The 27475-nt window shown below is 33.6% G+C and overlaps 1 protein-coding gene across 1 annotated transcript in view; it reads right to left on the reverse strand.

The window, feature by feature from the left end:
* Positions 1–5112: 5112 nt before the first annotated feature.
* Positions 5113–27475, reverse strand: part of LOC125070137 — a 29921-nt gene continuing 7558 nt past the window's right edge. Inside the window, exons 2-9 of the mRNA XM_047679836.1 lie at positions 24766–24945; positions 14023–14183; positions 12215–12317; positions 8771–8959; positions 8185–8349; positions 6789–6916; positions 6110–6295; positions 5113–5487 (exon numbers count right to left, since the gene is read on the reverse strand). Of these exons, the coding sequence (XP_047535792.1) occupies positions 5281–5487; positions 6110–6295; positions 6789–6916; positions 8185–8349; positions 8771–8959; positions 12215–12317; positions 14023–14183; positions 24766–24945 (1319 nt within the window). The 3' untranslated portion in view covers positions 5113–5280. The remainder of the gene's footprint in view (positions 5488–6109; positions 6296–6788; positions 6917–8184; positions 8350–8770; positions 8960–12214; positions 12318–14022; positions 14184–24765; positions 24946–27475) is intronic.

Genomic DNA, 27475 nt, shown 5'->3' on the forward strand with positions numbered 1-27475 from the left:
GGTAGGGCTTTGTGCAAGCCCGTCTGGGTAGGTACCACCCACTCATCAGATATTCTACCACTAAACAGCAGTACTTAGTATTGTTGTGTTCCGGTTTGAAGGGTGAGTGAGCCAGTGTAACTACTGGTTCCCAAGGTTGGTGGCGCATTGGTGATGTAAGGAATGGTTAATATTTCTTACAGCGCCATTGTCTATGAGCGGTAGCGACCACTTACCCTCAGATGCCCCATATGCTCGACCACCAACCTACAACATCAATTTCTCATAGAAAAAACCACTTAAACCACCAGCTTAATCGTAACTAGGGGTCAATTCTACTTATTTAAATAGTTAATTTTTATACGAACCCGATTATATTTCGATCTAAGTGCGACTGAATCGCAACTGGATTTCTTTTGTTAGTATAGGAAAACAGCTCAACGACAATTAAGTTTTGATTCGATTTCGATGAAGTCTCAAATTGTTAGTAGAATTAGCACCTAGGTCACGAGTACCTTCGTATTGCGACACGTTAACACTTGCATTATTAAAACGCAATCACGACTTACGACAGAGACGCTGGGCACGAGATTACAACAAACTTTTGTGATACTCGTATATTTTTTACGATATTATAAAAAGTTTTTTAAAGGGTATATAATTTTGAATTTCCCTTGGGAATTTAAATTGGGTATAATTTTTTTTTTAATATGAACAACTAAAACGTAACAAAAGACGATTGAACTATTCATTTATTTATACATTTTAAAGAACAAACATAAATTAGGTAAAGTGTGTTACAGTTTATAAATGTCCCACTGTTGGGCTAATCCCTCCTCTCCTTTTGGTGAGAAGGTTAGAAGCTCCTAACGCTGATGCCTTGCGGATTGGTACTCACTCGTGCATGTTTCCTGCAATGTTTTCCTTCAACACGAACGAAATGAATTATAAATAGAAATTAGGCACATGTACATGCAATGTTGCTTGTTTTGGTTTGAACCTGCAATGTTATCGTCCGTGATGGAGTCGTGATCTAATCACTATGCCGTCTAGGTGTACATTTATAAAGCACTTTATTTTAAGACTAAATATTTTTATAATAATGACACGAAATCAAAATATTCTATATTCAAATAGGCTCATAAAAGCACATTTGAATCATGATATAGTGCTGAATTAAAAGTAAAACTAGCACCGGTTCGGAAAATAGATTATACCGTTAAGAACCGGCAAGAAACTTTACATTTTAATTATGGCCCAGTGGTTAGAAAGCGTGCATCTTAACCGATGATTTCGGGTTCCAACCCAGGCAGGCACCACTGAATTTTCATGTGCTTAATTTGGGTTTATAATTCATCTCGTGCTCGGCGGTGAAGAAAAACATCGTAAGGTAACCAGCATGTGTCTAATTTCAACGAAATTCTGCCACATGTGTGTTCCACCAAACATTGAATCGCATTGGAGCAGCGTGGTGGAATATGCTCCAAACCTTCGTCTCAAACGGAGAGGAAGCCTTTAGCCCAGCAGTGAGAAATTTACAGGCTGCTAATGTAAATGTAATAATTATAACATCAGATTTAGATAGACGAATATAGAATTGTAACTTATAATCAAGACATGTATGCATATATAACATTACGTACATTTTACGAAAAATAGAAAAACGAAACGCAACAGACACTATATACAAACTAGATGAAATAAATATTTACTAAGCTCATCAATGAATTAAGTAATTAAGGTACATTTGCGTCCGAAACTTCGTAAATATCACGAACTTTCGTATTTTCAGAATAATTAACGTTGTATAAATTATTCGGTTAATTTAAAAGTTTACGTTCACTAATATTTAATTAAACAGTCTATTTCAATCTTGCCTTAATTGGATCGAAGGAATTATATCAAAATAATAAATTATCTACTAAGGATGATATACCAAAGAGTTTTCATATTCTGTTGCATTTTAGAGTTCATTTTGTGCTTGATGGTGAATCACATCTTAAGGAAACCAACACATGTTCGATAAAATTCCGCTATCGAACTAAGTAAAGAATGTTAAGAGTTATCATTCAATCAAATAACAGTACACTGTATTGTTGTGTTCCGATTAGAAGGGCGAGTGAGCCAGTGTAATCACAGGCACGAGGGACATAACATCTTAGTTCCTAAGGTTGGTGGCGCATAGGTGATGTAAGGAATGGTTAATATTTCTTACAGCGCCTTTGTCTATGGGCGGTGGTTTACCACTTACCATCAGGTAGTCCATATGATCGTCCGCCAACCAATGTCATAAAAAAAAGATGAAGTTTACATCGTTTCGATGATTTAATTTAAAAGTCGTACCGAATTTTGTCATATAAAAAACTAATTCAACTCGACGTCACTGATAAAACTGAGTAATAAATAAACACCGCGGCGTCGCATTCAGCCTTACACGTGTTCGAAAGTAGGCTTTGTGCATGTGATATCAAACGTTTCAGCGCCGATTCCATTGAAATAGTACGTGTAAGACAACTATTGTTTGTCAAAGGGACAAAAAAGGCATTGCAAATTTTAATTATCAAAGTCAGCTACCGGTCGTACTTACTGGCACCACTAAGATAGTTACCAAACATTCTAGGCTATTTGACTGGTTTTTAAAATCCATTTTATATTATTTAGTAGAGGTTAAGGAACCCACTAAAAGTTACATTTAAATAGCGCGCGAAGACGCTACTTTGACAATATGGCGCTGCAATGGGGTCGGTGACGTCACTTGCCTATATTGTAATCTGTGGCACATATAATCCACATTCAGTAGGCAAACGAGGTTAACAAGCAAGTGACGTCATCATAAGCCCGACCAATCAGGAGCGTTTTGTGTCACGTGAAAAACGTTTAAAAAAATGAATGCATTTTAATTTATGATTTTTTGAATTAAATTAATTATTATTTTCAACTTTCGTAAAAATAAATAACCATTTTTAAACTCATAATATATACTGATTACAATAATTGACAGTTTGTTTCTTGCATTGTCAAATCGCCTATTACATATATCCCTATTTAATGTTCTGTGTTACGATATTTCATTGATAACGACCCATTATGATTACACGCATTACATGAATCAAATCTTTAAATAAAACTATTTATCGGCGTCCTGCATAAGTTCGTCTGTTTTCCTAGTACAAATAAAAATCCGTTCTAATACGAAGACAATTACGGGTACTCTATTTGGTATTAATATCCTAAACAACATTAGAAATGTATGTACATATATTAGCCCTACGAATAGAAGATTAGACGCCATTTTTATAGTCATGATAATTGATTACATATTGTCAAAATGTGATTTCAAATCTTATTATATCATAAATTCGAAAGTAACTCTGTCTGGCAGTCTGCCTCTCTGTTACTGGATTTGATTAGGTATGAAGCAATCTTGGATCCCGTGGAACAACATAGTCTACATTTTATACCTAAAATCTTTGACCAAAACTCCCCACTCTCCCCCAACACCCGGGCGAAAACTAGTACTTTATACATTACATAGATTTAAAAAGGTTTCAGTGACTCATCAAGCTTTTAAATCCCAAAACATAAACACTGTAATTCGTGGAAGAAAATTCTGTTTACTTAATTAACTTAAGCAAATAAGTTGAGAGAGTCTTGCTTGTATAAAATTATACTTGCAAACAAGAAAAGTAATATCTAGAAAAATGGAAAATTAGTTCCCTTTGTGATGCGCCCGGTTGCGATTAACAGTGAATTATGAACAATTGTAATTTTCTCTTTTACCTTACAAATATAGCTTGAGGTAAATTAAAAGTACACTTTAAAAGCGAAGACGAGTCCGGGGATAAAAAACTTGGATTTTAAAGTATTTTTTTTTAACGAGGATTTTATTTTGATTGTATGAATGTCATCCTTGGAAATTTTTATAATTAATATTACAATTAGTATATAATTATTATACCAGTCATGACGAACAGTTGAACGTAACAGAAGTTGTGGTGCAACACCATCTAGCGGTGGGCTAACACAAAATGTTTGATAAAATTCAAAGAAAGTTTTTACATTTATTTACCAACCTTGGGTACACTTTATATTCCCCAACTCTCATAGTCTGATTTGTCAGACTATGAGAAATTTGACCCGAGAGAAATTTCGGATACAGAACCAAAGGTGTTACGTAAATAAAATTATTCGATACTGCAAACGCTCAGCTAAACAATATATTATATATATATAAATACGAAATACCACTCACTGATTAATCAAGAAATATCAGAAACTATTTGGTAGGTCCCTATAGACATCCGGTAAGAACTCCACTATGCCCTAAGGGCATAAAATGTGGGTTGGAAGTTTACAGTAGCAGCCCGTAAATGTCCCACTGCTACATACATACATACACATGTGGCAGAATTTCGTTGAAATTAGACACATGCAACCTGCATGTCCTCACGATGTTTTCCTTCACCGCCGAGCACGAGATGAATTATAAACACAAATTAAGCACATGAAATTTCAGTGGTGCCTGCCTGGGTTTGAACCCGAAATCATCGGTTAAGATTCACGCGTTCTAACCACTGGGCCATCTCGGCTGGAAGTTTGTGTTTTATAAATTTCGCGGGGGTAAAGCCGCAGGTTAATTTAGTTATATATAAAGTTTATGATATTTTCAAAGAAATCGTATCATTTCCTCATTTTTTTACTTGCAGCTAAAATAAAAAAAAACAATTTTAATAAAACAACATTTATTAACAAATTTCTTATAAAAACCGAATAAATAAATAAATATTACAAAAAAAAATTAATACTTTCACAACCTTATACTATTTATTCTATATTATTATAATACAAAATTTACAAACAAATTATTATTAACAATATGTTTTAATAAAATAAATAAATTTAACGAAATCCCTTTTTAAGTCATTAAACAAATATTCGAAAAGTCACGCAATATTTTTTTATTTCTTAATATTTGCTTAATAAATTCAATAAATAATAAAATATTTTAATAAGAAAGACATTCGTCATGCATTTATACACATTTAGATAATTTAAATATAGTGTTTTATTTTAATTTTAAAATTGCCCAAAAAATATTTTCGTTTAACAACACACTACCAAATCAAAATGATCTTGAATAAACCCTACTATTGGAAATATAATAGTTACATAATTTTGTCGCTCATCTAAATATATACAAGAGATTTTTTTATTTTTCTAAAAGGCAACTGATCATATTATTATTAAAGTATAGTTGGAAAAAAAAGTAATCGATTCAAGCTAAGTTGCGTGTGTACGGTATCACGAGTCGCAAGGTATCTGCGTATAGCGCAAGCACATGCCGATATTGTCCTCGGGATTCGGCTTGATGGTGGGCGGGCCGAAGTGCACGGAGACGGCGTAGGGCGTGATGGACGTGTCGACGCGGCACTCCCGCGCGTCTGCGCGCGCGCACAGCGAGGCGCCGCAGTGGTGCGGGTCGCACACGCCCGCGCCCCAACGCTGCGACTGGGACACATCCGGGACAAGTTCAACATCTGTATACTACTCGAGCATGATGATAATTTGAGGAACCGATTGACAGTTTCACTAAATTTATGATATTTAAATGTTGATTGACTATAAACGTAGGCTGTTGCTAGAAATAATTACATCCATTACTTTTAATAATTCGTTTATGCCTACGCGGTCTCTTTAAGTATATTGAATCAAAACAAATTATCTAACTTTACTATGTAGATAGAGCTGAGTCGGAACGTGCTGCCAGATTAATAATTAAAACTTAAATAAAAATAACCAATTAAAAGCATAAGATATGTATATCCATAACATATTTAATACGACCATGACCTCCAACACGACCCTTGCTTCTGTATTCTGCTGAGTACAATCATTCAAGTCAAAAGATACTCAATTTTAAATCAATCTGACCAGTAGAAGCCAAAGACATCCCTTCAACAACTAAAAAACTTACGGTATTTGAACAATTTTTCTATATTTATAACTAACAACATTCTCGATCAATGCACCATTCAACAAAAAAAATATATAAATTAATATCGGTTACATTAATTTCATAACATTTCTTTTTGAATTAAAGCCTAAAAAGTTAACAATAATGGTTACTCACCGAAACAAAATATTCATTTTCACACGGTATCGTCACCCTGTCCGTGCATTTCAATCTCCCGAAGCCATCGCTCATGTAATTCCCGTAGCCGTAGTACTTCAGCTTCTCTTCGCTGTAGTGTTGGAGGTACGGAGACCAGCCCCATAACGATCTCTGCCCCCAAGACGGCCAGATATAACTCCAGATCTGTTATTTAGGCGTTAGTAACTACGGGGCATTACGGGTTTCATAATATTGGTAATTAATTTGATTTCGGAAAATTTATTGTAATTTTTTTCTTTTATGTTAGAAGAATTAATTATTATTATAAAGGAATTTATTATATCAAAGGTTTTTATTCAGGTAAAGGAAAAATTAATTTGTCATTCTGGTCAATAAATAAATTTAATTGTTTAATGGGATGGAGAGAATTTAATGAAATCAGTTTTGGACTTAAAGCGTTTAGTATTTAAATGGTGCTTATTTCTATATTGTTTTAATTCAAAGAATTGAAAAATCTACCAAGCAAAATATGTCAAGAAGCATTAATTTAGTTCAAAGTTCTCCTCTTAAGATTATAAAGTAAGTAATATAAAGACTTTTTTTACATAACTTTTTTACCAACTACCATTCAAATTGTTGTTACACTGAAATCATTATAAATGAAATCAAAATAATCGACTATAGTATTAAAACTCACCCTAGTCAAGATCCCTGGTCGAGGAGTTGAAGTTTCAACAATCTGCGGATCAGATCCGGAGCCTTCCTCTTCCTCATCCTGACTCGGTTGTTCGTTGATTGGCATCATTTGGTCCATCTGTTCTGTGGCTTTAGAAACTTCTGATTATACAAATGAAGTACTAAATTTCAGTACTTCTAGGCGAAAGTATCTTAAGGCTTGGAGTATATATAGAGAGAGTTAGTTTGCTTATTTGTTTGTTACGCTTTCACATCTTAACTATTTAACTGATCATCATTATATTTTGCTTACGCCTTGGCACTCAAAAGGTAGGTAGGTAGGACATAGGTACCTACCTAGGTAAGCTAGTACACCCTGCCGCTTACTAGGTCAAGCTGCGAGTGGAGACTAGTAAACCTATAATTCTCGTACCTTCTTTTTTAAAGAACTAATTTCTTATCCAGCATGTCAATTTCAATGACAATTATTTCGTTATTCAAAAACTTTACAAATTCAATTACGTACTCTTATTAGAAAGTTACGAGTTTCTTGCGTAAATTATATAAAACACAAAAAAATATTAACTAACAGGTAAAAGTCCATTTGGTATTTAAATACTTGAAAATAAATAAAAATAAATCAAATCTACAAACTCTGTAAATACTTTCGAAGAGCAATTTGTTCCGATTTTGTTGTACAAGCACAAGCAACTCGCTTTAACTTTATATATTTACGGAAAGAAAATTTAAAATGATAAATTTTGAAAAAAGAAACCTTGAAAAAGATAAGTAACGATTATATTTTATCAAATAAATAAGTGCAAGCGAAAAAATCTCAAAACAAAATACATAATGGTTAAGTCGTATTAATTAGTTTAATTTAAAGGGTTTGGTTGTACAAATAATCAATGTGACTCATTCTTTTTGAACAACAGTACTAAGTATTGCTCTTAGACGGTGGAATATCTGATCAGTGGGTGGTATCTACCCAAACTACTCAGAAGGATAAAGAGCCCTACTACCAAGGAGATTATATCAATACATTACATTTGTTATCCTTCAATATTATGATGCCTTTAAGAATATTCTTCATGGAAAGACGTCCAGTTAAAGACAACTATCTACTTTTATCAGAACTTTTCTAAGTGGTATCTTCATCAGGAATTGTTTTAAATTGAATTTGTAATATTCAAAACTTATACAGACGCATATACTACATGTTAAATAAATGTTTTTTTTTTTTTATTATTATAAGTAATGTAATAATCGGACAGGCAGTTCGTCAATAAAATGAGGTTTTATCTATGAGGTTTTATATTTTACTTGACTGGTGGACCATTTCAATTCCTTTTCCATTTCCATGATTGCAAAACGAAAAACCTCAAGAATAAGGAATTTAAAAATTTAAATTAACTCACCAGTTTCCACTGGAGTATCGCCTCTAGGTCCTATCCTAAAAGAGCGACTGTCGCATGGCGTGTATCTGATCGAACAAAATCCAACATTTCTTCGGACGCATGCTCTATATTCTTGACTAGCGAGGTGACGCCCATTTGACGCATAGTTAAACGTTTTTAAAGTACCTACGGAAATTATTACGAAAATATATATATTTATTAGAGAAACCATCGTATCTGGTTTTGGAATGATCTTGTTAAGAAATAAATCTCAATCTACCGTTACCATTAATATGATATGCTTATGAGAACTGTAATAATTTAAAATACGTTTGCAAATATGAGTGACTTTTTCGATTCAAGGACAAACAGAAGTCCTTCACACCACTTAAATTGGTCCATGTTTATTTCTTAAACAATCATGCTAGTTCAAAAGAAATTCAAATTATAAGCCCAGTTTTTAGAGCGTGCTGCAAAATTTGTTAAATAATATTTATCCGACAGTGTCGAGAGAAATTCAGATCTATTCGTATATATAAGATATTAGTAGAGGAATGAAGCAGGTTGAGCTCCTAGACCGGAATAAATTTAAAAGAGTTGTGATTACCGTTATCATTAACATAGTATTGAAGACAATTATGAGGCGATGACTGCGCAAGCGGCATCTGTGCCAGACGTAACAGCCAGAGACGTGGCATATCACTACCGCGCATGCGTATCACCAATGGTGTCGACTTTGCGCTTGGCAGTTCCCCCGCTTCACGTGTCTCACTGGTGCTCGATAGAGTGTAGTATACTGAAAAATAAACAGCCATATTATTATTATTGAAAACAATTCACGATTATTCAAAGTGCCTACAAGATATTACTAGTTTATTAAAATGAAATCAGTTTATTCAAGTAGGATTTTACAAGCACTTTTGAATCGTCATTTTACAGAACGGTATAATTTTTGTTTATGACATTGGCTGACGAGCATATGGGCCATCTGATAGTAAGTGGTCACGCCATAAACAAAGGCGCTGTAAGAAATATTAACCATTCCTTACATCACTTATACGCCACCAACCTTGGGAACTAAGATGTTATGTCGCTTGAGCCTGTGATTTTAAAACTATAACCGGTTCGGAATGTAGATTCTACTGAGAAAAATCGGCGAAATCAGTAGTTATTTTTAAATAAGTTCCTTTCATTTATGTTTATATGTACTCTTTAAAAGAATTTTCCACACTAACAATACTATAGCTTATGAAGAAAATGTCAAGTCTGTCACAAGAGGATAAGACAAGTTATTACATGTTCTTCGTGAAAAAAACTATTAACTTTATCATTATGTTTCGTACATCCATCATCATAACCATTAATCTGCTTCATTGTGTAATTAAAACAAAAAAAATAAATGTTACAATGGAATTAAGTTTGATTCTTATTTCAAAATTTTGAACGTTTTTTATTCATTAGCATCTGAAGTAGTCAGCTGGAAGTTACTCGTACAATTTATAACTTATTTTAAATTTAAAAATGGAATAAATAATTATCTATATCTATAATTAAGGATCATAAATCACTGTATTAAATAATGTTTCAAATAATTTAATGGGAATCATTTGAAAGGTGATTCATAACAGAATACACAACAAAAATAATAATAATAAATATATGTTGGTACTAAGAGGAAATGAGCTACTATATACGTTGAAAGAAAACCTCTTTTAAAAATAAATTTATAACAACTAACTTATAGAACAATCAATTAAAGTAATTACAAATAATAATGTTTGAGAAATAATCAAGATAATATTTACGACGTATAAATGTATCGTATGAGCCGAAATGGCCCAGTGGTTAGAACGCGTGCATCTTAACCGATGATTTCGGGTTCAAACCCAGGCAGGCACCACTGAATTTTCATGTGCTTAATTTGTGTTTATAATTCATCTCGTGCTCGGCGGTGAAGGAAAACTTCGTAAGGAAACCTGAATGTGTCTAATTTCAACGAAATTTTGCCACATGTTTGTTCCGCCAACCCGCATTGGAGCAGCGTAGCGGAATATGCTCCAAACCTTCTCCTCAAAGGGAGGCCTTTAGCCCAGCAGTGGGAAAATTTACAGGCTGCTAATGCTAATGCTAATGTATCAATATTTTTTTTATGTTATAGATAAGTTGTCACCACCACCTATAGACAAAGGTGCTGTAAGAAATATTAAACATTCCTTAAATTGGCAATGCACCAACGATCTTGGGAACTAAAATGTTTTGTCCCTTGTGCCTGTTGTGAACTGGCTCAATCACCCTTCAAACTGAATCTACCAAACAATCAAACAACAATACTGAGTACTGTTGTTTGGCGGTAGAATATCTGATAAGTGGATAGTACCTACGCAGACGGCCTTGAACAAAGCCCTACAACTAAAAATCAACACATCGTATAATGATGATAAAAAGAACACCTTTAATACACACTCTAAATTGAAGTGCATACAATAGGTCGTATGTAAAACTATGTGTAAGTAATATTACCGTAGTAGGTTAAGACTCCGCAGAACAAGCTCGTGAAATTTCAGAAAGTGTTAGTATGTGTCATTGACTACAATAATTGTAAGTTTTAACGGATAAACGCATCAAAATACCGTATGGATGTGAGTCGGTTCTCAAACTTTCTCGAGTGAGAAACGATGTAAGTTCTTAAAGAATATTACTGGTGTGCGTACTAATTATATTCTTGTCTTATTGATATGTTATTTCTATTTTCCCTTCCGATGTTTCTACGGTAAACGAACATTGTTATATCTAAGAATTATAAATTATAAAATAAAGTAAACCACTTTTGTAAAATTTAAAGTGGAACTTAATTTTGAAATAGCAATCATAAGACTTATAAAGAACAAATTGTCCTTTAAGAGACGTGTACAGCAATTTAACAGTATAAGAAAGAACACACTGTCTCTAAAAATAACTACTAATGCTTTCGTGTGTCAACAAAATCTGTAATCATTTATTAAGATACCTCAGAAATACTTTTTACTTGGTCTTTGTGCTAGCCCATCTGCTAGGTTTGTACCTACCTACTCATTTATTCTACCACCAAGCAGCAATATATGGTGTTGTTGTGTTCCGATTTGAAAGGTGTATAAGCCAGTCAAGTCCCAAGGTTCGTGGCGTATTGGTGATGTAAGAAATGGTTGAAATTTCATTCGGCGCTAATCTCTATGGGTAGTAGTATTCACCTACCATCAGGTAGTGCATTTGACAGTCCGCCTCCTAAAAATACTTTTTATTGATAATATAATTATGTAATTTATTTATTTGAAAACTACTTGATCGTTATTAACACAACTTCCTTTATAAAAGAAGATTTCATAATATACTACTAGGTTCTTTGGTATTTTACACGAGGCCGTGTACCTTTACCTATTTACAACGACTTTTAGAGCCGAGATGGCCCAGTGGTTAGAAAGAGTTTATCTTAACTGATGATTGCGGTTTTAAATCCAGGCAAGCACTTCTGAATTTTCATGTACTTAATTTGTGTTTATAATTCATCTCGTGCTCGGCGATGAAGGAAAACATTGTGATGAAACCTGCATATATCTAATTTCAATGAAATTCTGCCACATGTATATCCAATCCGCATTTGAGCAACGTGGTGTAATATGCTCCAAACCTTCTCCTCAAACGAGAGGAAGCCTTAACCCAGTAATAGGAAATTTATAGGCTGTTAATTTTAACGACTTTTAAAATTATCTATGTATGTATATTATTTAAGGATTTCAACTCAAAATTCGAAGCCACTTAATTATGTGGAAGACAGATTTGTTTACAGTGCGATACTGTAAGAATTAATTTCGTATCTCGCTCATGACATGTTGACAAGCGACTTACAGTTTCCGTACGGTACTTGATTTTGATACGCGTATCTTATAAATTTTATAATTATTATAGCTAAAGTCGCATTTCTGCGGTGTGTTTTTAGTTTCTTCTTATAGAATACCTCTACTATTATTTTTTTCTTAAAAAAAAAAACATGATCAATAGTAATTTTCATACTTACTATGTTGTGCGTGATTTTGCCCGCATAAAGTGAAGTTTGCGGCGCCTTCCCCGAGTATCATTGCATCTTCGTCACACTCCCCAGTTTTCCTATTGGGCTGTCCCTAAATATAAAACGCAATGTGTTGAATACAAGGAATATTTCGATCTTATTACTGTCAGTGAGGCACAGTTTATTCTCTTATTTCATTACGTAATGTAACTTTAAACACACTGACAACTTATATTTCGACAACTACAATTTATACTACGCTAACTCGAATTTGAGCCGAGATGGCCCAGTGGTTAGAACGCGTGCATCTTAACCGATGATTTCGGGTTCAAACCCAAGCAGGCACCACTGAATTTTCATGTGCTTAATTTGTGTTTATAATTCATCTCGTGCTCGGCGGTGAAGGAAAACAACGTGAGGAAACCTGCATGTGTCTAATTTCAACGAAATTCTGCCACATGTGTATTCCACCAACCCGCATTGGAGCAGCGTGGTGGAATATGCTCCAAACCTTCTCCTCAAAGGGAGAGGAGGCCTTTAGCCCAGCAGTGGGAAAATTTACAGGCTGCTAATGCTAATGCTAACTAAAGGCAATGTTTTAATTCAATTTATATTACGCGAACAATTATTAGCGGAGTGTGCGCACACTTTCGAGTTAGCGTAGTATAAATTTATATAGTCCGAGTTGTCAAATACTTTGTCAAAATATCAATAGCAGCCGGTCTTAAGCCGTTTACAATACAAAGGTGCGCGATAACTCAAATTATTCGTCAAATATTGAACATCAATACATAGGAACGAATAAATGCGACGCTTCGTAAATCATAACTTTTTCCTGTTGTAACGAAACCGTAAAAACAAAAAGGGTAGTTAACCAATAAACGTTATCGTTTTACGGTTTCTTTTCTTTTCTTTCAATTCTTTGTTATTTGTTTCTGTAACTTTTATTATTATACTTTTTAATTATGTAAAGGACGGAATTGTATCTATAAATAACTTTTTATTAAAACAAAATAGCAAAAATATTAAATCTTTGTACAAATGTAGAGGAGCTTATTTATTTACGTAATAAAACACCGAGTATTCTCCCAGCGGCAGAGTATTTAAAGTCCATCTGATCTAATAATGACCAAAGCGGCCAACCTTAAAGATAAGATCTGTAAGATCTATTCCTTCAGTCTCATAGCCAAGTGGTAAAACACACGACTGGAAGGACAGACGAAGAACCAATGACCTTCATTTCTTGGCCTTTCTAGCTTTAAGCTACTTCTGAAAATTTCCTAACAAAAATCTACGGTTTGATCCAGGATAATCCTTAGCTAGCCAGTGGACGAAGCAGATCTTATAAAACGTATGAAACTCTAAATTAAAATCAGTCTTTATAAGAAGGGTAATAATTACTTAAGAACATTATATTTTTTCATATTATTATTTTCTGTAGACTAATAAAAAGATAGACGAGTTTTTAATAGTTGTATTATACCGCCAAGGATTTAATTCTTTTCGACGCACTATTATTGGTATTCTGAAGTCCTATTTGAAAAACTTTGCAATATATAGTCTATTCATTGAGTAAGGCTTCTCCTTAACATCACGCTATGTCCCGGGTTTAGAGTAACGTTTAATTGCAGTAAAATCGCACAGAGCAACTAGTCAATACCCATAACAATCTTTCTAGCAAATGCATCATCCATGTAGCTTATTTTTTTTTTAAATAAGGACACGCGATCATTCTCACAGAGGCAACCTTGCTTTTTGACGCGAAGTTTGAGTACTCCGAAGATAAACTTTTCGTCTGTAACGGTGTTTACACTTACAATAGTGAAATGTACGAAATCTATCCTCAACTGCATGATACCCCCATGAGTTTTTTCGATGTTGATGGCACACTCCTTCTCCCCAGTCCAGAGTTCAGGGAAGCCAGGTGACATGAAATACGTCAAATTGTTCTGTACCACTGCCCCGCAAGTCACCTCGACTGAAACAAATAATTAATTTCAAAGAGACTATCGTTGATAAGAAAAATTTAATATTATCAACGGTTAAGAATTTAGATTCAAACAAAATGAATTGAAAAAAATATTACTAGTCTACTACTACTAAGAGTTAAACTCTTTCTCAAATGTCTAAAATATAAGCTATTCAGTAAGTATTAATGAAATTAACTAAATTCCATACTTAAACAATATTATTTATACATTAGCTTAAATATAAGTGTGATCAATGAATTGTGTTTACTTGGTGGTAGGGCTTTGTGCAAGCCCGTCTGGGTAGGTACCACCCACTCATCAGATATTCTACCGCCAAGCGGCTGTACTCAGTATTGTTGTGTTCCGGTTTGAAGGGTGAGCCAGTGTAATTGCAGGCACAAGGGACGTAACATCTTGGTTCCCGAGGTTATTGGCGCATTGGTGATGTAAGGAATGGTTAATATTTCTTACAACGCCATTATCTATGGGCGGTGGTGACCACTTACCATCGGGTGGCCCATTTGCTCGTCCGCCTATCGATATCATAAAAAAAAATATCATTACATGTGTGACTAATTAAACTAACCTCCGGTTTCTGAAACTTTGATCAATGTCAAATTAACCATTTTGACAAAATACTGAGCGCTCATTGAACTCCTATTGCATCATCGGCTGTGAAAGACCAATGATCGTTCAGATTAAAGCTAAATTATTTAATTTTACTTTGATCAGTTTTAGAAACTGGAGATTAGCCAAGCAAATCAGATTAACTGTTAAGCTTATCTTATGTAACGTTACTTAAATCACTTAGATTTACGATATAACTTCAATGTTCATTATAATTTTATTGTTTTATAATGACTGTGTTTATATAATAAATAATACTTTAAAACATTAAAATATTTTTTAAATTTAATAACAAACGCTTTTATATGCGCCTACAGTAACGCTTTTATATGCGTCTACTTCTGTAAAGGTAGAGTATTCTTCCTACTAGTACTCTTAGTCTTCTTGTGTAACTCTAGTGATTACTGACGGTCCTCAATAATAAATAGAGCTATTCTGGATGACAAAACTCAAAATTTATAGCAACAAAACGAGCGTAAAATGTTAGAATGTGAAATGCAACTTTGACCTTAATTACTATAAAATTTATACGACTCACGTATCAAAATATCATATCACTCATAAGTAAATCGGTTGTCGTTTTTTCACAACTGTTACTCAGTTGTATCGAAGGAAATCTTACAAAATTGCGTTGCTGTACTAATTTTCTTAACGAAAAATATATAAAGAGTTTCTTATTTATAAGCAAACGTAGCATTGTCTACGTAATTGACAAAAATCTAAAACAATACCTTAATACGTAGGTACGAATTTTCAAATTATTTCTTTATTAGGTTAGCTTTGGCACTATGGGCGCGTTCGCGTTGACGCTACGCACGATTAAATCGCTCGCTAAACAGCCAATTAGGTGTCAAATCGCTTGACATAGAAAACTCCTGATGCAAACCCTATGTTATATTACAATGTATATTTTATTTAAAAAAAAAAAAAGTAAAAGTTCAAATGAGTAAGTATAACAATTAGTGATGAAAAAACAAGAAATAATACTTGTCATAATCAATATTATTATATTATTTTTAATAAGTAGATTATTATTATTTGATTGTAGTGAATTATTTGCATGCAATTAAAAATATTCGTAACTATGCCGAAGAAGTTAAATTTCTCACGCGCTCCATAAGTACGAACACCTTTTTTTTTTTAATGTAACCACACGAGGAGCAACGCTAAACAGCGTTGACATTGAAATCCTATATAATCTGTGGTATTTATAACGAAGTCGCGAAAAAATGGCTTCTCAAATGTCGGCGCATTTGTAACAGGAACTTTTGAAGTTAAATTTAAATGGATTATATATATATATATATAGACTAATTACAGCCTGTAAAGTTTGGAAGCCTACTCCTCCACGCTGCTGCTATACAGTTGCATGTGGCAGAATTTTGGATGATTTCCTTCTACGCCGAGCACGATGAATCATAAATACAAATTAAACATTTGGAAATTCATCGTGCTCGCTCGGGTTTGAACCCGCAATCATCGGTTAAGATGCACTCGTTCCAACCACTAGGCTCTATCGGGTCACTAAGCCATATCGGCTCACTAGACTATTTCTTTTATTTTATTTATAATGTATACGATAGGACATCGATATCGATTATTTTCTTATATTATAAACTACTTATTAAACTGAATACTGCGGAGTATTTATGTCGCAACCTGTACATGACTCGTATAGATCAGTCCACTCACGCCTTCACATTGAATGATCAGCGTAATTAATAAATATAATCTCATATTCTTTATTCTTACAATAATCATATCACGCACACTAAGACATATCGTAGACACGAGCGTCACGTATACACTAATGCACGATTGAACAGATCCCTTTGCTCCAAGAACCAGTATACCACATTAGGTATATCAAGGGCTTTAATATTAACTCATCAAGAACGTTTGCGTATAATCGTAAATAGGTAAACGATGATGAGTACACATTGACACATGACACGGCAGTATAGGAGAAGCATATCTGTTTCTAATTACATTACACGCGCATATTAGAAGGGTTTGATACGTTAACGTAATATGTTCGAGGATTATAAACGGACGTTTGTTACGTTGAGGATGTAGATGGTAAATTAATTTCATTGTGTCAAGTTTAACTAGCTCATTGTTTTAGCTTGATTATAACGCTGATCCCGAGATGGTTCGAAGTCTACATTCGGTTTGGACTAGTAAGTTAAATTTTTCTGTCAACTAATTCATAGTTGTAGTATGGAATAATATTTATTTATTTATTTATTTAACACTTTTTTGTACACCACAAGCACAATTACAAACGATTACAAAATATACAAACTAATAAACTAATGGTGAAACAAAAGGCGGCCTTATGGCTTATTAGCCATTTCTTCCAGACTACCTTGGGTTAGAGGATTGTGTTTGGAAGACAGTATAGGGTGGTGCAATTTAAAATACTCTTAAAATAAATACAACCTAAACACATACAAAAATAAATAACAGTAATAAATATTCAATAATATGCATACGTACATATATCAATAAATACATACATACATACATATACATAATACATACTTATTAATAGAGTCGGCTGTGGTACACTCTCTGAAAGCACGCCAATCATTTGATTCTGTAATTGATCTTTCTCACGGCGTATCGGTTTGCCGTCCTACCCGATAATGAGAGTGAAAAAATTGCGAGCACGTACGCACATATTGGCTGCAAAAAGGTAAAACTATTTTCCACACACAAAGAACACTCCACTAATTCATAAATATTTTTAATGTAAGATTATCGGCAAAGCTAGAAGTATACAGATACTTTAACCGACTTCCCGCGATCCTTACATGGACTTCAGTCCACTGAGGCCTGTCCCTTCCTGTTCTATTTCACGATATTTACTTAATAACGTGAAGATTCGATTCGAACTCACAATCTTCGGCTAAAATTCACGTATTCCAACCTCTGAGTCATCTCGTAAAAAGTAATTACCATTAATGTGCTTCGCCACTATGATTCACGTTACTGGTGCCAGTGATGTATACAAAATCAATTATACTGAATTACGTTCGCTTTTCACTTTGGTATGCAATGTTAAATCATTACGCTTGATAGCGTGTGCCGTTAATAAAGTATATTTCATAACATGAGCTCACAGACTTTATGACTTATGATTGAATTCAGTAATCATAGCAAATGGAAGTCGTAGATCTACTGAGGCAGTTGTACAAAAATGATATTATATTGTACTGTATAATTACAAAATCGGGTTGGACATGTAACACGTCTAATAGAATTTAGTGTAAATGTATAAAGAGATGAATGTGTTTGTTGGAGGTATTCGAAATTCGAATTTCGAAATTAAAGATTAAATTTTGTTTTTCTAGTAGTAAGTTACATTATTCCTGAGTGGTATAGGTTATAAAAAATATTTATATCATTATCATTATTACTATATTGTACTCGTATTGATAAGTTGTGAAGCGGACCGGGGGGGGGGGGGGGTGCCCGCCAGATAACAACTGGCCCATCTCCGCTCATAAATAAATAAATGGATAAAGTACTAAAAAATTATGTAGGCCTTTATGGTTTCTCAGTTCAAACAGCTCTTAGGAAAACCTGTCGTGGGTTTTTCTTATGAGCTGTTAGTAAAGTACTGATATTGTCCTCCTGACCGATTTCCGCCACAGCTTCGATACCAGCCAACTATGCAGAACATGTGCACAATGTATTCCGTGATAATTCTTTTGTAGAAACTCATCTGGATAAGAACTCCCCTTCACTTATTTTACCACGAAACAGCATTACCATAATACTTATACCATACCATAATAAGTATTAGCTATACTTCATTTTGTTAAGTTCCAGTTCTAAGTGTGTGAACCAGTGTAAATGCATGCACACGGGACGTAACTCCATCGTAGTTCCCAAGATTGGTGGTCGAAGTAAGAACGTTTAATATTTCGTACAGCAGAAATAGTTATAGGTGGTAAACACCACTTACCAAAAGATGACCCATTTGATTTTTTTTTTTGCGTGCATGAACTTATTTACAACTTTAGTTTCACCTGTTACATATCGTCGATATTAAAATACTACCACCATTTCGTAAAGCAGCCTCCAGCGAGAAGAAACGGCAAGAAACTTGCATAGTTGCTCTTTTCAAATAAGCAGTTTTACAATGCTGTTTTTTTTTACAATAATTAGTGTCCTGTGACGGAACCCGAGCCTAAACCCAGGCGTTTTTTTTTTCTAAAAACAAAGAAAATCTCAATCTATATTATAATTACAAAATACTAGTAATTGGCTGAACGTCAGGTGTTGGGCATTAAAACCTATGGAGTTCCTACTCATTCTCTGCAGTTCAATCTTGCTTCATAGAAATTTAATCAAATTTGGTTCAGTCATTGTGGTTCGTATTACACATACATCGTATTTACGATGGTCTCCGTTGTTTTCATAATGTAAATGTTTGGTTTTGCATTGATTGTAGTATTTAATATCAGCCATTGTTAATTAACGCTAGAATAACTAGTTCTGCCTATTATGCTGAACAAAGCATTGATTCTATTCTATACAATAGTATTTTATCCATAACAGTTAGAAATAATTGCATGATTAGTTGACTATTAAACATTGAATAAAAGCCTCATTAGTCTAGTGGTAAGCTTATAAAAGCATGTATGCTGCTATTTCATGATAACTTATTAACCTTTAAGTACCGACGTGCATTTTTTGTAACGTTAGTACCGATGTGAGGCCTGAGAGGCCGCGTATATAATATCAGTTTTTTTAACGAAAAGTAGTACTTGAATATTTGTCCTTGCATTATTATGAAAAATAAAAAAAATTAAGAAAAATCAAGTATAGAAAGAAAATCAACTTAATTAAATATTCGAGTATAACAATATAATAATATTTGGCTTAAATTTTGGGAAAAAATCAGACCATTCGATATAAAAAATCAAAACACAAAAAATACTCCTTGCAGAATAATAAAAAATAGTATTTCTCACTTACGACTAATATAACTCTTCGATAAAAAATTATGTAGGAATATAAACCTTCTGAAAAAAATAATATCCACAGTTCAACTACTCGCTAAATCAATGCAAGTATACATAGAGCATTTCTTATCTATTTCGTCTACACCGCCTTTCGTAAAATTATTAAAATATATAATTTCTGGCTTCCCTGAGTGTGTTTGTTATTTCATTATAATACATTGATTGCTTAAATGACAGCTATTCCTTTCTTGGCAACATGAGACAATATCGTTTTATCCTTCGTAAAACCAAATAAAGTTGATTTTTCTGAAAGAAAAAAGCTGGGATCGGTATCGTGAAGAGAAAGGACTAAACTAGCAAGTCGAGTACCTATCGGGGCCTCTGAGACCATACGTCGGTACTTAAAGGTTAATACAAAATATATTTTTTATTGAAGTAATCTCTTAAAGGCATCTTTAAACCGTCATCAGCAGCGGAGTCTGGTAGTTAATTTTTACTTGTACAACCGTTGTTCCTGCGCTCAAAAGTATTAGGTTTTTTTTAAAAGTTATTATATGAAGTTGTTTCTTGTGCATGAACTTATTTACAACTTTAGTTTCACCTGTTACTGTTACTGAATTAACCTCCGTCTAATATTAAGTTGTTTCAGATTGAAGCGTGTCATGAGCTAAGTGTTAATCAATAATATCAAGGATTTAAAAACCTTAACTTTATATGGTAAACACTCTAACTGTACTGGAGGTAAAGCTATTTGTAGGTCAGCGCTAAACATACAGTTGTAGTATTCCTGTATTCTGGCTTAAATTATATGTGTGCGAGTATAAAACCATACATAAGAATAGTATTTTATTTTATTTATATATTTTAATGTTAGTGTGCGAAAGTGACCGCTTATCATCAGGGAATCATTTTATCAGTTTGTATTTCTTAAAATTAAAACACGAGACGAAGGAATATAATTTCCAACATTGTTGAGAGTCAAGATGGACAGTATTAAGGTCTGCCAAGTCATCAATTTAATTGTCGGTAGCTTTGTGCAAGGATCATCAAGGATTCATCTGGATAGATACCACGCAGTCATCAGCATCATATTCTACCGCCAAACAGCAGTAGGTACTTAGTATTCTTGTGTTGCCGTTTGAAGGTTTGTAAATGTATATATAAAGGGTCATGGGGAGGAGGAAACAACGCTACGTGCACCTTCTCCCCCCGCCTCAATAGGCACCGCAGGGGCTAGGAGGGTTTTCAGTACCCCGGGAATCCCCCTAGGAATTGGAGGCCCGCATAGGCGGGCTGACCGTCAGGGCGTCACGGTAGCATGCGAAAGCGATCCCGTGGCGCTCACCGATGAGACGGCGAGGGTGGCGCTAGGAAAACGCGAAACGCGTTCTTACAGCGGAAAAAAAAACCAAAGGGTCATAACATCTTCGTTCCCAAGGTTAGTAGCGTATTAGGGCTGTGAGGATGATTTATATTTCTTAAAGCGCTAGAGTCTTTAGGTGATGTTGACCACTTACCATCAGGTGGCACATCTGCCGTCCTTATATAATTAAAAACACTTTTCATTCATATAGATTACCCCAATAAAATAATCATATAAAATTGGTCGTGCAATTAATGATAAAATTGGGTACGTATAACCATGAATCCTACCTTTTTTAAAGCTAGTAAAAAACATGAATTGATGTCTGTAACATTATTCACGTGATATCTGGTTATAAGGTTGACGTACCTTAATATAAAACTTCGTAACGGAATGTTTGTCGGAGCGGAGTGTCATTATCTTAGTTCTCAATGATTAATGGTGTGTATTGTTTTTACTGGAATTAAATTAATTATGATGATATATTTCTGAACGATTTCGGCGACGCCATCTCAAGAGACTACGCGAGCTTAACGGGATCTGTGTATGAGAAGAATAAAAGAGTAAAGTAAAGAATCTCTAAGATCTATAAGAGAAATCTTTAAGAGACAAAAAGGTTCAGACACACTTGCGCCCTATATTATTTTCTTCTTCGATCCTACATAGCTTGTCTTTAGTATGCGCTGTTATGCTAATGTTTAACAAAAAGGGAATTATTGTTAATTATTTAATAATACATTTAAAAAATATATAAGATCACTTGTAAAAAAACTATTTGCGCGGCGATTCCGAATCGATAGATGGACGAGATATTTCAGTAAAATTTTAAGGACGTGCGATATTAATACCCATTTCGTTGCGTGAGAGAGAAAAACGACATGATGAAGAGAGAAAGAGAACTATATATTTTCACTTGTATCACGTGTATGTTGAACTACAAATGTTTTTTTTTAATATTCCATTGGTGTGCCTAGATTTCTATGTAGAAATAAATTAAAAACTCAGTAAATAAACTAACTAATTATAAACTCAGTCAGTAAATTCAGATAAACGAAACATTATGCAAATGTATTGGGTGGGTAAACTCTATTTTACAAGGGATTTAATTAATAGAATTTTGAATGTATAAAATTTCGTCTTTTTGAAAGTAAAGTTTTCTAAACATAGCAACAGTCCTTACCAAATAACTCAAACTTAACAATTCTTACACTTGTTCCGAATTCAGCTGTTTCTCCACAACTTCATTGTATATTGTTTAAACATTTTGAAACTTAAACAATACATTCGAAGTTGTATACAACTTAGAATATTCGAACAATTATATTATTCAATCTTGATATTAAGAACAATACAAATAGCTAAGCAAGCTTAAGGCAATCGAAATTAAATGACCAAAAACAATATTTTGGATCTGGAAGAACAATTTTAAAACCCGATGTGGAAATTGATCATTAATAATCGAAAGGTGATATGTGACACACACGTCCGTCACACATACGTCCTATTTAAAGTCGAGTAAACCCTTGCGAATCCGGTAGTTACTAGTTATACACTAAAATACATACACGTAATAAAATATTTAACGTATTTAAGAACGGATAAAACATCGCGTTCTTAAAAAAAAAATAGTTTCGATTTTTAAAATATCTTTGGGTTATCTTTCTCTTATATTAAATACAGCATAAATTTCAAAAATAGCGCTTAAAGCAGCTGTTAGCACAAATCCTATTCAAGAACAATAGTGTATTAAGAGTAGATTTATTAGGTATTCAGCTCTGCGGTGTCGTTCACCGCAACTTTGGGAGCGCGTGAATTGTTCTTAGATTGGAAAACTTTTAGTTGGATTGAGAACGAGTAGTTGATAATGGAATTTCTGTATTGTTTTAATGTGATCGTTGATATGTTTGTTCGAATCAAACTAACAAATTAACTGAATTTACCGATTAATCCTTTTCTAAAATTATCAATTGTATTTTACTGGCGACCCGCCTCGGCTTCGCAAGGGTGCAATGTGGGTTGTCCCTAAGATATAGACATATACCATCGCGGATGTTTTTGAAGACCTTTTTAAGGTGTTCAATACTGTAGTACATTATTTTGATCTATCTCATAGGGTTCAACCAGCGTTTGCAATTTAAGCGCAAAAAATGTGTTTTTTTTACGACATCACATTAGAAACCTCTAAAAGTATCAGTATTTCTTAACTATATAATGCATGTGTTATACATCTAAACCTTCCTCTTGAGTTACTCTATCAATAAAAAAAACCCGCATCAAAATCCGTTGCGTAGTTTTTAAGATCTAAGCATACATAGGGACAGACAGCGGGAAGCGACTTTGTTTTATACTATGTATTGATTTGAATATATGTATATACTAGCCCCCCATTACATCAAAATCGATCCCATCATTTAGGAGAAGTGCGGTCTCGTACACACGTACAGAATCTGTATAAATATAAAGATACATATATATTAAAAAACCATTATAAGAATTGACATGTACACTACGTAAATATAAATTATCTTTGGTAAGTGTTTTTAGTTAAGTTTTATTGGTCTAACTATGAGTTTTGGTAAATCAATATTCCTAGAAAGATATCGTTGTGAATCATCTCATCATAATCATCATTCATCTTAAATAAATAAATAAAATTACTAAAAATAATAAAAATAATAATCCCTCTGAGTTTCTTTCGTCGTTTCGTGTTTCTTTCAGAACTGGAAGTTGAATTTTGATAATCAATAATAAAGTGTAATAATACTTCTATATTGAATAAAGATATTTGAATTGAAATGAGTTCGTGTTAATTCATTTATATTTAGTTGACTATTAATTTTATCTTAGATAAAGTACTAAATTTCTTACTGGATCTACATATGCCAAGCCCACTTTAATAAAGCCTATTTTAAATTGATTTTATTAAAAAAAATTCAAATTCAAATATTGTTTTATTTAGGAACCTGTTATCATTTTAGATGACAGATATTTATAGACATAGGAACCGCAACTGCGTCAAATTGTATGAAAACTAACCATATATTGCGTTGAGTCAAAGCCACAATAGACGATAAATATAATGGCTTTCAAGTGCATACTTAATTATTATAATAAAATTGACGCAAACCAGTTCAATAAATAGATAATTCATTTAAAAATAAAACATCAATAAAGTTATCCTAGAGAAAAAAAACCTGAAACTCAGCGATTCACGATTGAGAAATGTCAGAAAATGATATGCAGCTTGTTCTAATGGACTAAAGTAACACGACAGAAATAATAAACACAAAATAAGCACATGAAAACACAGCTTGCCCGGAGAAGAAACTGATATCTTTTTTTTAAATTTAATGTACAGCATTGGCATTTGTGCCACACGTCGTAACCACCACTCGTTTTTAACACATAAACCATTCCCTTCATCGCCAATGTGTTACCGACCTTAGGAGCCAAGATTTTATATTATGTAGAATATCTGATGAGCAGTTGGTACCAAACCAACTTTTACAAAGGTCAACTGCAAGCGAAGACCCTCTTGGTACTACACATACATATCAACCGATTAAATCAAAAGGAAACGTATACTGGAATAAAAACTTATTAAATGAAGTCAATTGAACTCACAAACACAGCACACGCCGAACCCATGTGCGCAGTCACCAGAAGCTTTTCCATCCCTCTGGCGACAGTCGTACGGGTTGAGACAGATCCCTGCTCTCGCGATAGTAAAACCAGAGGGCTGGCATTCCTTCTCACCACCCACAGGGAAGAAATTGAGCACTTTACCCAATGAGAAAATACTACCTGTAACAGAAAATTATGAGACATTAAAAAATTTAAAAGTATTTTTTTTATGATTTAGGTTAACGAGCATATGGGCCACCTGATGGTAAGTGGCCACCAACGCCCATAGACAATGATATTAAAAAATATTAACCATTCCCTTACATCGCTTATGCGCCAACAACCTTGGGAACTAAGATGTTATGTCTCTTGTGCCTGTAGTTACACTGGATCACTCACCCTTCAAACCGGATCACAACAATACTGAGTACTGTTGTTTGGCGGTAGAATATCTGATGAGTGGGTGATACATATCGAGGCGGGCTTGCCCAAAGCCACTACCACCAAGTGTATTTTGGTTGATATCTTGTTCCCAATTACTAATAATAAGATTAATCTTAAATTTGACTACAAACATGAACACGGAATAACAAAAACAATGAGAAATTTATACACTTCTTGCCGGGCAGACTATGTTACTGCACTGCATGTTTTTTTTTGATTTTTATAATCCATATAAGGGTGTCCCCTTTGGATATGGATATTGATCCTTAAAAATTAGCTATTTATCAGTGAAAGTCTCGTTGAATCGACTCAGCTGTTTCGGAGATAAGAGAAACCTTTTTTTTCGGAGAACAAATCGACAAAAAAAGTATATTGGTTTTTGTTTGAATATGATTTCAATATTAATATATCACTTCAATTTTATTTATGTATATAAATGAATAGGTAAGTTTTCTTTTTCCTTAATCGTTGTATCGTTGTATGAACCAATTTCGCACATTGGATAAGAAACACGTGAAACCAAAGGGCGCAAGTTTAAGCCGATTAAGTTCCACTCACTGAGTTTTGCAGTATAAGAACGGCTTTTGGGTATTTTTTTTTTTCTTATTACTTAATAAAACGAAACTGACTAACCCTTCTGTCAAAATAATAGGATTGACGGGTCTGCGAACGTGTACAATATGCACACAGCCAGGTTTTAAATATGCTAGTATGAATTATTAATGTTTTTATTAATTTTTAATTGTACATCATATTAAAAAGAACAAACAAAATCATGTAAAAAAGATGGTGCGCAAAGTTAAGTTGTCGCTTGTTAAAAATCCATTAGCGATTTTGAGGGACAATTAATAGATGCAAATAATTTATATTTAAATAATACAAATAAATTAATTTAAAATAAAATTGAATTAAAACTAAAATCATCCATTTATATCACTTTAAGAATGTTTCAAACGACGTTACATTGTTCGCTCCAAAAATTTTATAGCATTTAAATATCTGAAAAGCAATACAATGAAACAGATAACAGCTTATTCCAGCTGTTAAAGCTATTAAAGAGTCTAAATACGGCGAGAATACGAGTACGACCATTCGTTGCCAACTTCAGTAAGATTAACGGGGCCTAAGAAAATAAAACGAAACCTTAATCCTAGATTATCTCGTAAATACTTTGTTTTCTAAGTCCGTTACGCAAACGATTTGTGAAGATTGTAACAAGAGCCCTTGTTTTACTGAAAAAGACACCCACTAATAGAATCATTACATTATGATACCTCGAATATCAGGTTTCTTTCCAAATCGGTGGTAGTTTTTTTGACAATAGGTGTATGTTTCCTTTTCTGATAAGTAAATATTATTGGATTCGAACGAAAGATTATCTTTCATAATCCGAAGTTATAAAGTTGTCATTTACATTTCCGTTTCTTGGAAAACACGTATCTCGCCAAAAAGGCTAAAACCTCTCTTCGGTTATTTCAAATCAGCATCCCAATGGAAAAAATAAAAAAACAAACCCGAAGAGTTCATATCGCCGGTTTTTCTCAGGTCTGAATAAATAATAAATAATTAATAAATAAATATTGGACAACATCACATACATTACTCTGATACCAATGTAAGTAGCTAAAGCACTTGTGTTATGGAAATCAGAAGTAACGACGGTACCACAAACAGCCAAACCCAAGAAAACATAGAAAGCTAATGAACTTTTTCTACATCGACTCGGCCGGGAATCGAACCCGGGACCTCGGAGTGGCGTACCCAACCGGTGTACACACTACTCGACCACGGAGGTCGTAACATGAATAAGTGTAGTGATTCAATATTTAATAAGATTTTTCATTTGATTTATTTTAAAAATCATAGAATAACGTTAAAATGTCCCGCACAACTCTTCACATCAGCCACCATAGCCAAAACTTCAGCCTTGAAAACATGATTATATCTTTCCAGTAAGATTTGATATGACTTAGTAATTTAGTATTTTTGATTATTTAATAAATTTCTTTAATTTAGAATTCGACATATATTTAAAGTGATATTATAAATCATTCAATATATCTGCATTATTTTAAATGATTGTCATTACTTTATGAACAACATCAATTTAATTAAGCTTATTAAATCAATACTCCACAAAAACCATTTTATGATTGCTATATTTTTGCAAAATAAATTCGCCGTTCCATAATATTTTTGGCGATATTCCAATCCTATTAGCTCTTGAGGAATTTAAAATTTAAGTAATTTTTTTCCTGATAATATT

Source organism: Vanessa atalanta, chromosome 16, assembly GCF_905147765.1.
Source record: "Vanessa atalanta chromosome 16, ilVanAtal1.2, whole genome shotgun sequence".
In the NCBI taxonomy this organism is placed as follows: Eukaryota; Metazoa; Arthropoda; class Insecta; order Lepidoptera; family Nymphalidae; genus Vanessa; species Vanessa atalanta.